We start from the raw sequence: 15,822 nt of genomic DNA on the forward strand, positions 1-15,822 counted from the left end.
AACCTTTTCCCAATATAATAAAGTTTCATGCTCTCTAGAACATTCTAGAAGGTTCTTTTCTAAAACGTTTAACAACTTAGAAGTGCTTATTAGAAGCCGAAGTTCTCAGTTAATAACTGAGCTCATAGACACTAAGCTGAGAAGCAGGGTTTGTCCCAGTTGGGACGTTACGCCAAAAAAAAAGATGTTCCATAATGATGCAGAAGGTTCTTCTTCTTCTTCTTTCTGAAGCGTCCAGAAACTTCAAGGGGATTCTCAGAAGTTCCATGTTTTAGAGCATTCCAGAACGTTATTTATTTTCTGGAACTTCCAGAAAGTTCTTAGAATTTTTAGAATATTGATGTTCCAGAACATTCCAGAAGGTTCTTCTTATTATTTCTGGAAAGTCAAAAAACATCCAGAATGTTCTCGTACCTTTTAGAAATTTGATACAACTATGGTGAAACATTTCAACGAAACATTTCAAAGCGTTACGGACAGACAGACAGACAACGCTGGGATTTTATATATATGATAATGGACGCAACCACCGCAAAAGGCTCGAAAAAAACTTTTGTTGTATAACAACTGCATTATAAATATAATAAGAGAATTTCCCTTCTTTCATGAATAGGCTGTTCTTTCAAAGATTACTGTAACAAAATAAAAAGAAAAGTTGATATAAACCATTTCATTTGAATTTTTTATCGGTGCTGGTTTGAATTTTTAATCTTATCATGATGTTATCTCTTGATCAAATTATTGTTTTCCCTTTTATGAACGATTTTCCGCGAAACGGTACATTCCGCCAAATGATTTTCGGCGAAACGGTGCATTCCGCGAAATTATTCATTCCGCCAAATGCCATTCCGCGAAATTTACAACGCTTCCTTTTGGCATTGTAACATTTCGCGGGATTGTATAACAATTCGCCGAAAACCATTTCGCGGAATTCCTTTTCGCGGTGTAACTTTTCGCGGAATGACATTTGGCGGAATGTACCATTTTGCGGAAGCACCGTTTCGCCGAAAACCATTTGGCGGAATGTACCGTTTCTCCGAAAACCATTTGGCGGAATGTACCGTTTCGCGGAAAAACGTTAATGAGAGAGAAACATTTAATTGACCGAGAAACAACATGATTCGATTCAAAATTAATCACCAAGTGAAAATTGAAATGTTACATATCAATATTTCAATTTTTGTAATAGTAAACATTGAAAGGACAGCCTATTTATGAAGGAAGGGAAATTCACTAATAATATAAATTTGTCAGTTGTGCAGCGGACCTGGTGTGATAGTTAGAACACTAGACTATCACTCCGAGGACCTGGGATCGAATCCCACTTCCGACAAACTCGCAAAATGTGAGTTCTTCCTTCGGAAGGGAAGTAAGGCGTGGGTCCCGAGATGAACTAGCCTAGGGCTAAAAATCTCGTTATTACAGATAAAAAAAATCGCAGCAGATACAAAAAAAATACATAACATTTATGAAAGAGCAGGCTTTTATCAAAAGAAGGAAAAGATTCCTATTAAAAACAACAGCAAATGTTTGAAAGATGCAAAAACCTGAGAACCATTCTTACATCTAATTATACAAGTATAAGCTAGCTAGATATATCAACACATAGATAGGCTGGTAAAGTTATCACTAAGGCGTGTTGCTTGGCTTGAGGATTACATTGTCACCCGGTTTACAAATAGCATTTGATATATAATGCTTTTAATCAATAAGGGTGAAAGTGTGGAGGCTATGAAGCAGGTTCAGATACAGAATTATGATGCTGGGTGATTAGGCTGAAGGATATCAGGCTGAATGAACATTAGGTCAAATAATCGTTGGGCTGGATAGATGTTACAGCAATTGGATAATAGGCCTTGAAAGATCTGTCTATTAATAGACGCAGGAAATATCTTAGAGGAATTAGTTAGTTTCTGGGTCACCAAAAAACACTTAGCACTGCAACTTATAAAGTAACAACCTTTTCTTAAAAGAAGGAACAATCTTACATGTAGATATCAGTTTGTTCACCAGCAAGTATTATTTGCAAGAACAGCCTATTTAAAGAAGAAGAACAAATCTCCTACGGAGTGAACAGTGAGACCGCCAATGAATAACATATGTAACTGTGCAACTCGAAAGAACAGCTCTTGATTTGAAGAAGGATAAACACATTAGGGCCAGTAGCCTAGCTACCTACCAAAAAAAAAAACTCACTCAGATGAAGTTACCAGTTTGAACGTCAGCCAAAATTTTCAACAGTGTAACTTGAAAGAACCCTACTTTTTTTATCCTTCTTCAAATCAAGAGCTGTTCTTTCGAGTTGCACTGTTACATATGTTATTTATTGGCGGTCTCACTGCTCACTTCGTAGGTGATTTGGTTCTTCTTCTTTAAATAGGCTGTTCTATCAAATAACACTTGCTGGTGAACAAACTGATATCAACATCATTTTTTTCCTTATTTTAAGAAAAGGTTGCCTATTTTGAAAGTTGCAGTGCTACAGTGTTGTTTGGTGACCCAGCAACTAACTAATTCCTCGAAGATATTTCCTGCGTCTAATAATAGACAGATCTTTCAAGGCCTATTATCCAATTACATCTATTCAGCCCAACGATTATTCGGCCTAATGTTCATTCAGCCTAATATCCTTCGTCCTAATGACCCAGCATCAAAGTTCTGTATCTGAACCTGCTTCTTAGCCCCCACACTTTCACCCTTATTGATTGAAAACATTATATATCAAAATGTTGCTATTTGTATACCGGCTGACAATGTAACCCTCAAGCCAAGTAACACTCCTTAGTGATAACTTTACCAACCAACTATGTTTTGATATATCTAGCTAGCTTATACTTGTATAACAAGATATAAGAATGGTTCTCAGGTTTTTCCATCTTTCAAACATATGCTGTTATTTTTAATAGGAAACTTTTCCTTCTTTTGATAAAAGGCTGCTCTTTCATAAATGTTATGTTTTTTTTTGTATAAAAACTGCCAAATTTATATTATTAGTGAATTTCCCTGCCTTCATAAATAGGCTGTTCTTTCAATGGTTACTATTACAAAAATTGAAATATTGATATGAACCATTTCATTTTCACTTGGTGATTAATTTTGAATCTTATCATGATGTTGTTTCTCGGACAATTACATTTTTCTCTCTCATTAACGTTTTCCGCGGAATGTACCGTGCCAAATGGTTTTTGGCGAAACGGTGAATTCCGCGAAATAGTACATTCCGCCAAATTTTCATTCTGCAGAATGTTACACCGCGAAAAGGAATTCCGCGAAATGGTTTTCGGCGAAATGTTATACAATCGGTAGTGGTCCGAGATGACGAAAAACAGATCTACGCAGTTTATGGACGGCGTTCAATTGTAATAAGTTTCGGTTCACTGATTTTTGTTTTTTTTTTTCCTTTTTAGTTTTGGTGCAGCTCTTTCCGGCAAGAGGACAGGCATTATTGTAAACAGTGGAATGGATGACTTTTCGTCACCCGGCTTACAAAATTATTTCGGGCTTCCTGGTTCTAAGCGAAATTATATACAGCCGCAAAAACGTGCTCTTTCGTCAATGTCTCCCACTATTGTGGTCGGTGAGTATACCTTTCGCAAAAGTGCTATTTTTATTAGAATAAGTCACAGATGAACATACATTACACTGGCAAAAATTCCATCGACCACTCATTTAACGATCATTTTTAATCTTCATAGTTGTGGCTTTCCCAACCAGAGGCGCACGCGACGTTTTTCGTGTTTGGCGTTTCAAACTAGCGCCTTCTGTTGCAGTATGTCGTGCAACATGTCCAGTGTCCATCAGGTGATGGCAGTGTGAACTGGACGATGGATTTTCACGAAAATTGTTTCATGTGTTACGCCTGTTTGGATGCAGTAGCAAATATACGAATAAGGGTAATTTTCCAATTGTAGCACAGCTAAAAATTCGCCAATTGCTGCACACCTCATAAGAATAACATGGAGTGTGCAACAATAGGCGAGTTTTTAGCCGTGCAACAATTGGAAAATTACCCTATGATTATTGTTGCTGCATATGATAAGTCTCACATCCTGACGATGATGCCGTCAAAATTCACTACAGCACATTCACAGACAAACAGACGTAACACTTGCGAAATTTCCATCGACCACGCTTTTAACCCTCAGAGCCCCAGGACAAACTTTTTATTTTTAATCAGCTGATACTCAGGATTTGTAAAATATAAAAATAAGCGATTTTCACTATGATCGATGGGAAGAGTTGTACTTCATGCAAGGGTAGTTGTCAAACCGGAAGTCCATGCTTGAACCTGATTTTGCACCGGAAATAAGTGTTCCCTGGTGCTATGTTTGACGACCTTCAGGCTACTTTTTCAATAATTCGCTTTTAATTCTCGGTAGATCAATAAAGGTGGAATCTAAATCAGGCCTTAAATTTCTTAGCGAAGCGTGCTTTTACAAATTGGAATCAATTTTGTAAATTGGGACAGAAATCGGTAAACGCCTAAAAGTATGCAATGATCTAGTAATAGTTTGTTGACTAAAAGTATGACCCGTGTTTGAATTTTAGGTGGATTAATCACATGAGTGATACTTTTTAAAGAAGGGCTCAAATATACGAAACAAATTCTTCATAGACACCAAACTTCTAAAATCATCTTTTCAGGTGCAAAATGATTATGATCACGAAATTGGGTATTAGGGAATCCTACCGGAAGTACCCTCCTGGGACCAAGTTTCAGATGCATCTCATGCCAGAAAGCAGCCTCAGCATTGTGTTCTTGTGTTGGCCTACCATTTCAAGTTGTTAAAGATTTCAGAATTATTATAAAATACCAGATTCATAGACGACTCGCCAAAACACTGCCCCAGAGAACACTTATTTCCGGTGCAAAAACAGGTTCAAACATGGACTTCCGGTTTGACAACTACTCTTACATGAAGTACAACTCTTCCCATCGATCATAGCGAAAACCGCTTATTTATATTTTACAGATCCTGAGTATCAGACGATTAAAAAAAGATGTTTGTCCTGGGGCTTTGAAGGTTAACGATCATTTTAAATTTTCATAGATGTGGGTTTCACAACCAGAGGCGCGCGCATCGTTTTTCTATGCGTTTGACGTTTCACACTAGCGCCTTCTGTTGACGATATTGCACAGCACAGTGATTCGTGCCACTTTCCAAGTAGAGGAAAAGAACTCAATAATAGCATATTTTGATATGGAGATCAAAAAGTGATATGGGTTTGATTGACATAAGAGATAAAAGATCTAAAAATAAAATCAAAAATTTACTCCTGGAACATCATCATCACATCACATTTAGATTTTGTAAAATCTAACCAATAGCAGCGAGCTATTCGTATGATCTAGAAATATCACATTTTGATATTGTGCAGATGTTCCAGGAACATTTTCCAGATATTATTTTCAGATCTTTTATCTTATATCAATCAAACCAATATCATATTTTGATCGTTAGTATTTTACCTCTACCCGGGTTTTCCACCAGGTGATGGTAGTGTGAACTGGGCTATGGATTTCCATGAAAATCGTTCAAGGTGTTACGTCTGTTTGTCTGCGGCACGTTTCTCCGGTTTACTGTTCGAATAGCACCAGTTGCACGAGGCGTATTGGTCAAGTAGTGGCCTTAGATGAAATATCGAATGTATAGAGAGATCCGGGGCATAATGAACACCCGGGTCAAATGGACACCGTTGCCTGTTTTTGTTTAAACCTCAGAATTTGAGGTAGGGTATTCGTTCCCTTATTAAGCATGTGGCTCCCATTTTCATCCTACGAAAAACAAAGGATTGAACCGTTGCTTTTGTATTTTTTGTTAGAAGTGAGCACCCATAAAAACAAAAGGAACGGAATCAATCGGTGCCGTAATTGCTTGTTTTTCGAATAGGATGAATATGAGAGCGTGAGATTACTGATGGCAGACATACCCTATACAATTTAAAGCACACGTATGAAGCAACAAGCCAGCGTTCTATTTTTCAGAGGTACCTTCTTTAAAATAATCACAATACCCTTCAAAATTATATAGGGTATGTGTTCCATCAGTAATCTCACGCTCCCATATTCATCCTATTCGAAAACAAGCGATTACGGCACCGATTTATTCCGTTCTTTTTGTTTTCATGCGTGCTCACTCCCAACAAAAAATACAAAAATAAGAAACAAAACAAACAACGCCTCAATTCTTTGTTTTTAGTAGGATGAAAATGGGAGCCACATGCTTAATGAGGGAACTAATACCCTACATATAGGTATTCTTCGTATTGGGGAATTCTTATAATTTTGAAGCAGCAGCAAATAAGATATAGCGAGTTTTTGAAAGTGTCCATCATATCCCTTACGTGACGAATTGTGCCGTTGCATTTTTTTTCATCTGTTTAGTCTTTATTTTATGAGATGTAAACTGTTTAAGTAGGTGAACTATTACCACAGACGAACAGACGTAACACTCTGATAATTCACATCGCACATCGATTTAACGGTCTTTTTCAAAATTGGAAAGGTGGCCAACTGCCCATCCATGGCGCTCGCAACGTGTTTGTTTGAGTTTGACGTTTGCTCACTACCGCCACCTAGTTGATGGTCGGCCAAACTTAGTCCTCTTAGCATTGGGCGAATATGTTTCCGTGACTATGAGTTGAATCAAACATTGTTCGAAGTGTTACGTCTGTTTGTCTGTGCTATTACTTACACTTGTGCGTGTACAAACAAACTTTTGTTTACATTGCATGTGGGATTTACCACACAAATTGAACAAAAAATGGACAAAAACCGTAAAACATGAAAAAGTTTTATCTGCCACATATTTTTTTTTTAATTTCGATTTATCTAAGTGTCAAAGCTAGAAATCGAAAGATTAAGAGTAGTTCTTTCACATGAGAGTTAACAATTGTTGTTTTGTTGAGATTTCCCAAGAGTTCTGGAGAGCTAAATTTGAGTAATTTGTGTGGAGGTGTCACTTTTTTGCTCTCCGTCTCGAAAGGGATATTTATTTATTTATTTATTTACATATAATCAATCTGACTTGAAAGTCTTAATGAATAAAAACCTAACTCAACACAATAACATTTACAATAATGACGAACGATTAATCTTATTTTTAAAGTTTTTCGACGATTCTTCAAAATCAAAAAGATCCTCAACCAACGTGAATGTTCTTATCATCTTCGACATCGGATCGTTGAAACCATACGTTGTTCGGTGAAACCTGGCCGAAAATAATGACCATTGCCGGAGAGGTCGCTGAATAGCACGGATGCTCAGCATCGAAAGAAAAGCAGGACAGTCTACTCATTCCTTAGCAGTTTGGCCACAAACATCGCTTTTTGAACTTAACGTTTTTTCTGTAGTGCGTCTTTTCCAAGCAATTGGCAACGAGCAGCATAAGCTGGGAAATTCAACGAATCACGCCACGGTAAATGGCGAAGAGCTAGACGAATGAACCTCCGTTGTATTCTTATTATCCTCAATGTCCAGAAAACATCATTGGGCGTCCAAACAATAGCAGCAGCCTCTAGAATAGGACAAACTAGTGTGCAGTACAAAGACCTCCAACAGTGGGGATCAGTGAAATCTCTAGCAACTTTCGAAATGAATCTCAATTGTCGATTGGCCTTGGCGATTACAGAAGCATAGTGGGATTTAAACGTCAGTTCCGGGTCTAATACTACTCCGAGATCGGTAACATCTAAAACTCTTTGCAGTACTGTTCCATTGATTCCGTAGTCAAACAATATAGGCTTTTTAAGCGGTGAAACGTCATATCGGAGCACTTTGGAATGCTGATAATTAATTTATTCCATTGGCATCAATCAACGAACTGATCAAGAAAACTTTGTAGACGGTGGCAGTCTTCTACTGATCGTATAACCAAATAAATTTTAAGATTGTCGGCATATATCATTTTGTAGTTCAAACCTAGTCTCGCAGCCACGTCGTTGAAATAAAGTACAAACAATAGCGGACCTAAATTACTCCCTTGGGGCACACCTGATGAGCTGTTGATATTGGGCAACACTGTTTGGTTGACACAGTTACGGTCTGCGTGTTAAATTAAATAATTTGTGTTTTTTGGATTACTTTAATATTAAATTAGTGTTTTCTTGATAAGTGATAACTTTGTCTCAACGAATTAAGTGGTGTTAATAGTGGAATATTACTAGAAAAGCCTTTAATTGAAGATTAATATTTGTAATTCCTAGTGCATTCGTTTCCAAAAGGGGTTCATTGTTAGCCGATCAAAAGTCGGTGGTTGTGGTTGCTGTTGCTACTGTGCTGTTGTTGCTGTGTTGGAGTGGTGGAACTCATTAGGTGAAATTTAAACGAAAGTGTTATTGGTAACCGTATGTACACCTATAGATACACTTTGTGATATCGTAGTTTCTTTCAAAAGTTCTTTCGTGCTCTCCTCTGCCGCCAAAACGGTTACTTGACAAACGAAAAAAACGATTGCTGGAAACTATTTTGGTACACATTGCGAATTATCTGTTGGTATTCTAGTACTCCGTCGCTATTGATCATTCTGTTCGTTTTCAATTTATAGTGGCTTAGTCAGATCTGTTTGAGTGTGTTGCTTTTTTTTGCTGTTTGTTTACATCCTCGTTTCTGTTAGTTTCAGCTTGCTTCTAGAAAGGAAAAGGACGATGGGTTTGTCTGTTCTGTATGTAATAAACGAGAGGTAGATGCGTCAAAGGTCTTAACGTGTATACTGCTTCTCTAGTGCACACTACAAGTGTAAAAATATTGTTGGCAATGCTATTCGTCGTATAAGGGAAACTGATTATTTCTGCTCAACTGATTGTTCTGAAATTTATCAACGAATTGTAGTAATGCAAAGTAGTAAAAAATCATTGTTTTCTTCTCTTGCTGCGGAAATGAAAGCAACTATTTCTGCATCTGTCGCCAAAGAAATGCATTCGGTATCAACGGAAGTCAAACAGATTACCACAGCAATTGAAAATTCCCAAGCCTTCATATCCGATAAGTTTGACGATATGGTTAACGAGTTTAAAGATCTCAAATTAGAAAACGAAAAGGTAAAAGCTGAAATCAATTGTTTGAAGAAGTCACAAAGTCAACTGAAAAGTACGGTGAATAAGTTGGAAACAGTGGTGTCATCGTGGTTACTCCAAATTACTCACTGAGTAACCAGCTCTTCAGTTCAAAAAAAAAAAATTTTTTTTTTCAGGATGCAAAATATAATAAAATACCAATTTTGATTATTATGGGTGCACACTGTTAACGCCCTGACCACATCAGTTTTAGTGAATATGGATTTTTAAACAATTCGACATTCTGAACCGCCCCCTCAGGAAGCGAAATATTATAAAATGCCAATTTTGGTTATTTTTGGTGCACACTGTTAACGCCCTGACCACATCAGTTTTAGTGAATATGGATTTTTAAACAATTCGACATTCTGGACCGCCCCCTCGGGGAGCGAAATATTATAAAATGCCAATTTTGGTTATTTTGGGTGCACACTGTTAACGCCCTGACCACATCAGTTTTAGTGAATATGGATTTTTAAACAATTCGACATTCTGAACCGCCCCCTCGGGGAGCGAAATATTATAAAATGCCAATTTTGGTTATTTTGGGTGCACACTGTTAACGCCCTGACCACATCAGTTTTAGTGAATATGGATTTTTAAACAATTCGACATTCTGGACCGGCCCCTCGGGAAGCCAAATATTATAAAATGCCAATTTTGGTTATTTTGGGTGCACACTGTTAACGCCCTGACCACATCAGTTTTAGTGAATATGGATTTTTAAACAATTCGACATTCTGGACCGCCCCCTCGGGGAGCGAAATATTATAAAATGCCAATTTTGGTTATTTTGGATGCACACTGTTAACGCCCTGACCACATCAGTTTTAGTGAATATGGATTTTTAAACAATTCGACATTCTGGACCGCCCCCTCGGGAAGCGAAATATTATAAAATGCCAATTGATAGTGGAGCGGACCTGGTGTGATGGTTAGAACACTTGACTATCACGCCGAGGACCTGGGATCGAATCCCACTCCCGACAAACTCGCAAAATGTGAGTTCTTCCTTCGGAAGGGAAGTAAAGCGTGGGTCCCGAGATGAACTAGCCTAGGGCTAAAAATCTCGTTAATACAGATAAAAAAATAAAAAAAAAAAAAAAAAAAAATGCCAATTTTGGTTATTTTGGGTGCACACTGTTAACGCCCTGACCACATCAGTTTTAGTGAATATGGATTTTTAAACAATTCGACATTCTGAACCGCCCCCTCAGGAAGCGAAATATTATAAAATGCCAATTTTGGTTATTTTTGGTGCACACTGTTAACGCCCTGACCACATCAGTTTTAGTGAATATGGATTTTTAAACAATTCGACATTCTGGACCGCCCCCTCGGGGAGCGAAATATTATAAAATGCCAATTTTGGTTATTTTGGGTGCACACTGTTAACGCCCTGACCACATCAGTTTTAGTGAATATGGATTTTTAAACAATTCGACATTCTGGACCGCCCCCTCGGGAAGCGAAATATTATAAAATGCCAATTTTGATTATTTTGGGTGCACACTATTAACGCCCTGACCACATCAGTTTTAGTGAATATGGATTTTTAAACAATTCGACATTCTGGACCGCCCCCTCGGGAAGCGAAATATTATAAAATGCCAATTTTGGTTGTTTTGGGTGCACACTGTTAACGCCCTGACCACATCAGTTTTAGTGAATATGGATTTTTAAACAATTCGACATTCTGAACCGCCCCCTCAGGAAGCGAAATATTATAAAATGCCAATTTTGGTTATTTTGGGTGCACACTGTTAACGCCCTGACCACATCAGTTTTAGTGAATATGGATTTTTAAACAATTCGACATTCTGGACCGCCCCCTCGGGGAGCGAAATATTATAAAATGCCAATTTTGGTTATTTTGGGTGCACACTGTTAACGCCCTGACCACATCAGTTTTAGTGAATATGGATTTTTAAACAATTCGACATTCTGGACCGCCCCCTCGGGAAGCGAAATATTATAAAATGCCAATTTTGGTTATTTTGGGTGCACACTGTTAACGCCCTGACCACATCAGTTTTAGTGAATATGGATTTTTAAACAATTCGACATTCTGGACCGCCCCCTCGGGAAGCGAAATATTATAAAATGCCAATTTTGGTTATTTTGGGTGCACACTGTTAACGCCCTGACCACATCAGTTTTAGTGAATATGGATTTTTAAACAATTCGGCATTCTGGACCGCCCCCTCGGGCAGTGGTGTCATCGTGGTTACTCCAAATTACTCACTGAGTAACCAGCTCTTCAGTTAAAAAAAAAAAAAATTTTTTCAGGATGCAAAATATAGTAAAATACCAATTTTGATTATTATGGGTGCACACTGTTAACGCCCTGACCACATCAGTTTTAGTGAATATGGATTTTTAAACAATTCGACATTCTGAATTGCCCCCTCAGGAAGCGAAATATTATAAAATACCAATTTTGGTTATTTTGGGTGCACACTGTTAACGCCCTGACCACATCAGTTTTAGTGAATATGGATTTTTAAACAATTCGACATTCTGGACCGCCCCCTCAGGAAGCGAAATATTATAAAATGCCAATTTTGGTTATTTTGGGTGCACACTGTTAACGCCCTGACCACATCAGTTTTAGTGAATATGGATTTTTAAACAAGTCGACATTCTGAACCGCCCCCTCAGGAAGCGAAATATTATAAAATACCAATTTTGGTTATTTTGGGTGCACACTGTTAACGCCCTGACCACATCAGTTTTAGTGAATATGGATTTTTAAACAATTCGACATTCTGGACCGCCCCCTCGGGAAGCGAAATATTATAAAATGCCAATTTTGGTTATTTTGGGTGCACACTGTTAACGCCCTGACCACATCAGTTTTAGTGAATATGGATTTTTAAACAATTCGGCATTCTGGACCGCCCCCTCGGGCAGTGGTGTCATCGTGGTTACTCCAAATTACTCACTGAGTAACCAGCTCTTCAGTTCAAAAAAAAAAAAAATTTTTTTTCAGGATACAAAATATAATAAAATACCAATTTTGATTATTATGGGTGCACACTGTTAACGCCCTGACCACATCAGTTTTAGTGAATATGGATTTTTAAACAATTCGACATTCTGAACCGCCCCCTCAGGAAGCGAAATATTATAAAATACCAATTTTGGTTATTTTGGGGGCACACTGTTAACGCCCTGACCACATCAGTTTTAGTGAATATGGATTTTTAAACAATTCGACATTCTGGACCGCCCCCTCAGGAAGCGAAATATTATAAAATGCCAATTTGGGCTATTTTGGGTGCACACTGTTAACGCCCTGACCACATCAGTTTTAGTGAATATGGATTTTTAAACAATTCGACATTCTGGACCGCCCCCTCAGGAAGCGAAATATTATAAAATGCCAATTTTGGTTATTTTGGGTGCACACTGTTAACGCCCTGACCACATCAGTTTTAGTGAATATGGATTTTTAAACAATTCGACATTCTGGACCGCCCCCTCAGGAAGCGAAATATTATAAAATGCCAATTTTGGTTATTTTGGGTGCACACTGTTAACGCCCTGACCACATCAGTTTTAGTGAATATGGATTTTTAAACAATTCGGCATTCTGGACCGCCCCCTCGGGCAGTGGTGTCATCGTGGTTACTCCAAATTACTCACTGAGTAACCAGCTCTTCAGTTCAAAAAAAAAAAAATTTTTTTTTTCAGGATGCAAAATATAATAAAATACCAATTTTGATTATTATGGGTGCACACTGTTAACGCCCTGACCACATCAGTTTTAGTGAATATGGATTTTTAAACAATTCGACATTCTGAACCACCCCCTCAGGAAGCGAAATATTATAAAATGCCAATTTTGGTTATTTTGGGTGCACACTGTTAACGCCCTGACCACATCAGTTTTAGTGAATATGGATTTTTAAACAATTCGACATTCTGGACCGCCCCCTCGGGAAGCGAAATATTATAAAATGCCAATTTTGGTTATTTTGGGTGCACACTGTTAACGCCCTGACCACATCAGTTTTAGTGAATATGGATTTTTAAACAATTCGACATTCTGAACCGCCCCCTCAGGAAGCGAAATATTATAAAATGCCAATTTTGGTTATTTTGGGTGCACACTGTTAACGCCCTGACCACATCAGTTTTAGTGAATATGGATTTTTAAACAATTCGACATTCTGAACCGCCCCCTCAGGAAGCGAAATATTATAAAATGCCAATTTTGGTTATTTTGGGTGCACACTGTTAACGCCCTGACCACATCAGTTTTAGTGAATATGGATTTTTAAACAATTCGACATTCTGGACCGCCCCCTCGGGGAGCGAAATATTATAAAATGCCAATTTTGGTTATTTTGGGTGCACACTGTTAACGCCCTGACCACATCAGTTTTAGTGAATATGGATTTTTAAACAATTCGACATTCTGGACCGCCCCCTCGGGAAGCGAAATATTATAAAATGCCAATTTTGGTTATTTTGGGTGCACACTGTTAACGCCCTGACCACATCAGTTTTAGTGAATATGGATTTTTAAACAATTCGACATTCTGGACCGCCCCCTCGGGAAGCGAAATATTATAAAATGCCAATTTTGGTTATTTTGGGTGCACACTGTTAACGCCCTGACCACATCAGTTTTAGTGAATATGGATTTTTAAACAATTCGGCATTCTGGACCGCCCCCTCGGGCAGTGGTGTCATCGTGGTTACTCCAAATTACTCACTGAGTAACCAGCTCTTCAGTTCAAAAAAAAAAATATTTTTTTTTCAGGATACAAAATATAATAAAATACTGTAGCATACCATTAACATAAATGCCACAACATTGAGGACCGACTGTAGCAAACCAATCATACCCACACCGAAAATAACAAACAAGTGCAAAAGCGCACTGTTATGCAATATCAACACAACATATAGAAGTCATTAACCACGAGTGCATCGTTCTATCGACTCTCTCTCCACTTCTGCTTGTGAGGTACGAGGGCCGATAGCATGCGGCGTGGTAGGATCAAATTGCATGGCTAGCGCCTGGCTTAACGTAAAACGAACCATAAGCATTTTTGGTTATTTGTCACTCCAGTCGTCTCACCTATGTATTAAGCTATTTGTTATGTTAAACATTGAAATGTATTGAACCTTGAAATGTATAAAAGGGGCAAGTATATCTGATGAATAAAGAATTCTGATTCTTAGCTCGACCCAATTGGACGTCTCCAATCTGGCTATCGACTACTAAGTTTGAAGAATCCAAAAGCGACCCTTCTGGTTATCACCAGCAAGGCTATCGGCTTGAAGTAAGTCCGCCGCGTTATTCCGCTTCGTGACATGGTCCGTTAAACCATGTAGTGAGTAGTGTTTATTAGTGACATATACCTATAATGCGTAAGGACAACGCAATATAGGAGATGGCGACCGTTAGGCAAAGTTCCTGAGTAAAACTACGTGAATAAGGAGTGAATAAGGACTGTATCGATAATCCTTAGTGAAAATGAATAAAGAAGAAAGTGAACAATTTTGGAGTGAAATAGACGCGCAAGCGCGCCAAGATTACGCGAAGTGTGTCGAAAGTGTAAAAAAACACAGATCAGGAAAGTGCACAAACGAATGCTGCCGGAACTGGCTGATGGAATACTGGGTAAAAACCTACCCAAAGTTGAGAATTTCATCAAGTGGAGAAGTTTTCTTCGGAGATGAAAAAAAGTATTAATAATGCAGTTTCTTACTGCTAATGATAAAATCAAAAGTAAACAATAATGATGTGACAGTGGAAAACAGAAGAGACAGTGAATCTATAATGGCAACCGGTGAACTAAAAGCCATTCTTACAAAGTTGGGTACATACAACAACGAAAACATTAAAATAAAAGTGAATAAGGTGACTAAAGAGCTCCTTAACGTTTTGGAAGAAGAACAATATATTGAAGTGCTTGCGTGCGAAAAAGAAGAAGCCACTATAAAAAGCAAACAAAACACAAAATCATTTTCCTTACCACAAACAATAAATGCGCGACGACATGAATTATTGCAGTGGGCAACATTTTTCCTGCCAACAGTGACCGGAACTTTAATAGTGTTCACGCGGATGGGAGTTAAAACTCATCACGAAGCAGTACAAAGTGGAATTGGTGGACAAATAATCGGACTTATATATTGAGCAAGTGATTTAGAAGAAAAATGGGGAACGAGAACACTACCCCTAAACCGCCCAATGTGCATGAAGACGTTATTAAAATTATAAACGCAAACGTGCAACAAAGTGCACATTTGGAAAAAACCGCGAGTGCTACTTCAATGCTTGCCTATATCGGGCTAAGCATAGTAATAATTCTAGTGCTGTATGTAATTTATCGCGTCATCATCACCATGGAGCGTATGAAAACGCAAGAAGCGATCAATCGCTCGGTTTCACTCGCCTCCGTGACAGTAAACAAGTGAAACTCAAACTACAACATCAAGAAGAAACTGTGAAAACATTTATTTTTCATGATGAAGAAGTTACTAGTGATTATAATAGTGCTTGTAACTCTGACTTGGTGGCTGTTCTTAATAATACAGGAGGAATTACATCAGCGGAAGGATGCAATGCAACGGGCGAAATTCATCGCTTATTAGACGATTATCAGTCGCATCGTGCCTCACCAGATATTCAACTGCCGGACAAATCATCGGAGCAACTTACTAGGACCGAACAGTAAGCAATGAGTAAGTAACTCCTGGCAAGGAGAAAACCAGCAAATGTATAACCATTAATAATTTTTTGTGTAT

General features: G+C 38.1%; 1 protein-coding gene across 7 annotated transcripts in view; it reads left to right on the forward strand.

The window, feature by feature from the left end:
• LOC134285314 (glutathione hydrolase 1 proenzyme-like) overlaps positions 1-15,822 on the forward strand; it is a 768,131-nt gene that overhangs the window by 604,543 nt on the left and 147,766 nt on the right. For all 7 annotated transcript variants that reach the window (XM_062845885.1, XM_062845879.1, XM_062845881.1 and 4 more), the window contains one exon: positions 3,408-3,577. In XM_062845885.1, the coding sequence (XP_062701869.1) occupies positions 3,408-3,577 (170 nt within the window). The remainder of the gene's footprint in view (positions 1-3,407; positions 3,578-15,822) is intronic.

Source organism: Aedes albopictus, chromosome 1, assembly GCF_035046485.1.
Source record: "Aedes albopictus strain Foshan chromosome 1, AalbF5, whole genome shotgun sequence".
Lineage (NCBI taxonomy): Eukaryota > Metazoa > Arthropoda > Insecta > Diptera > Culicidae > Aedes > Aedes albopictus.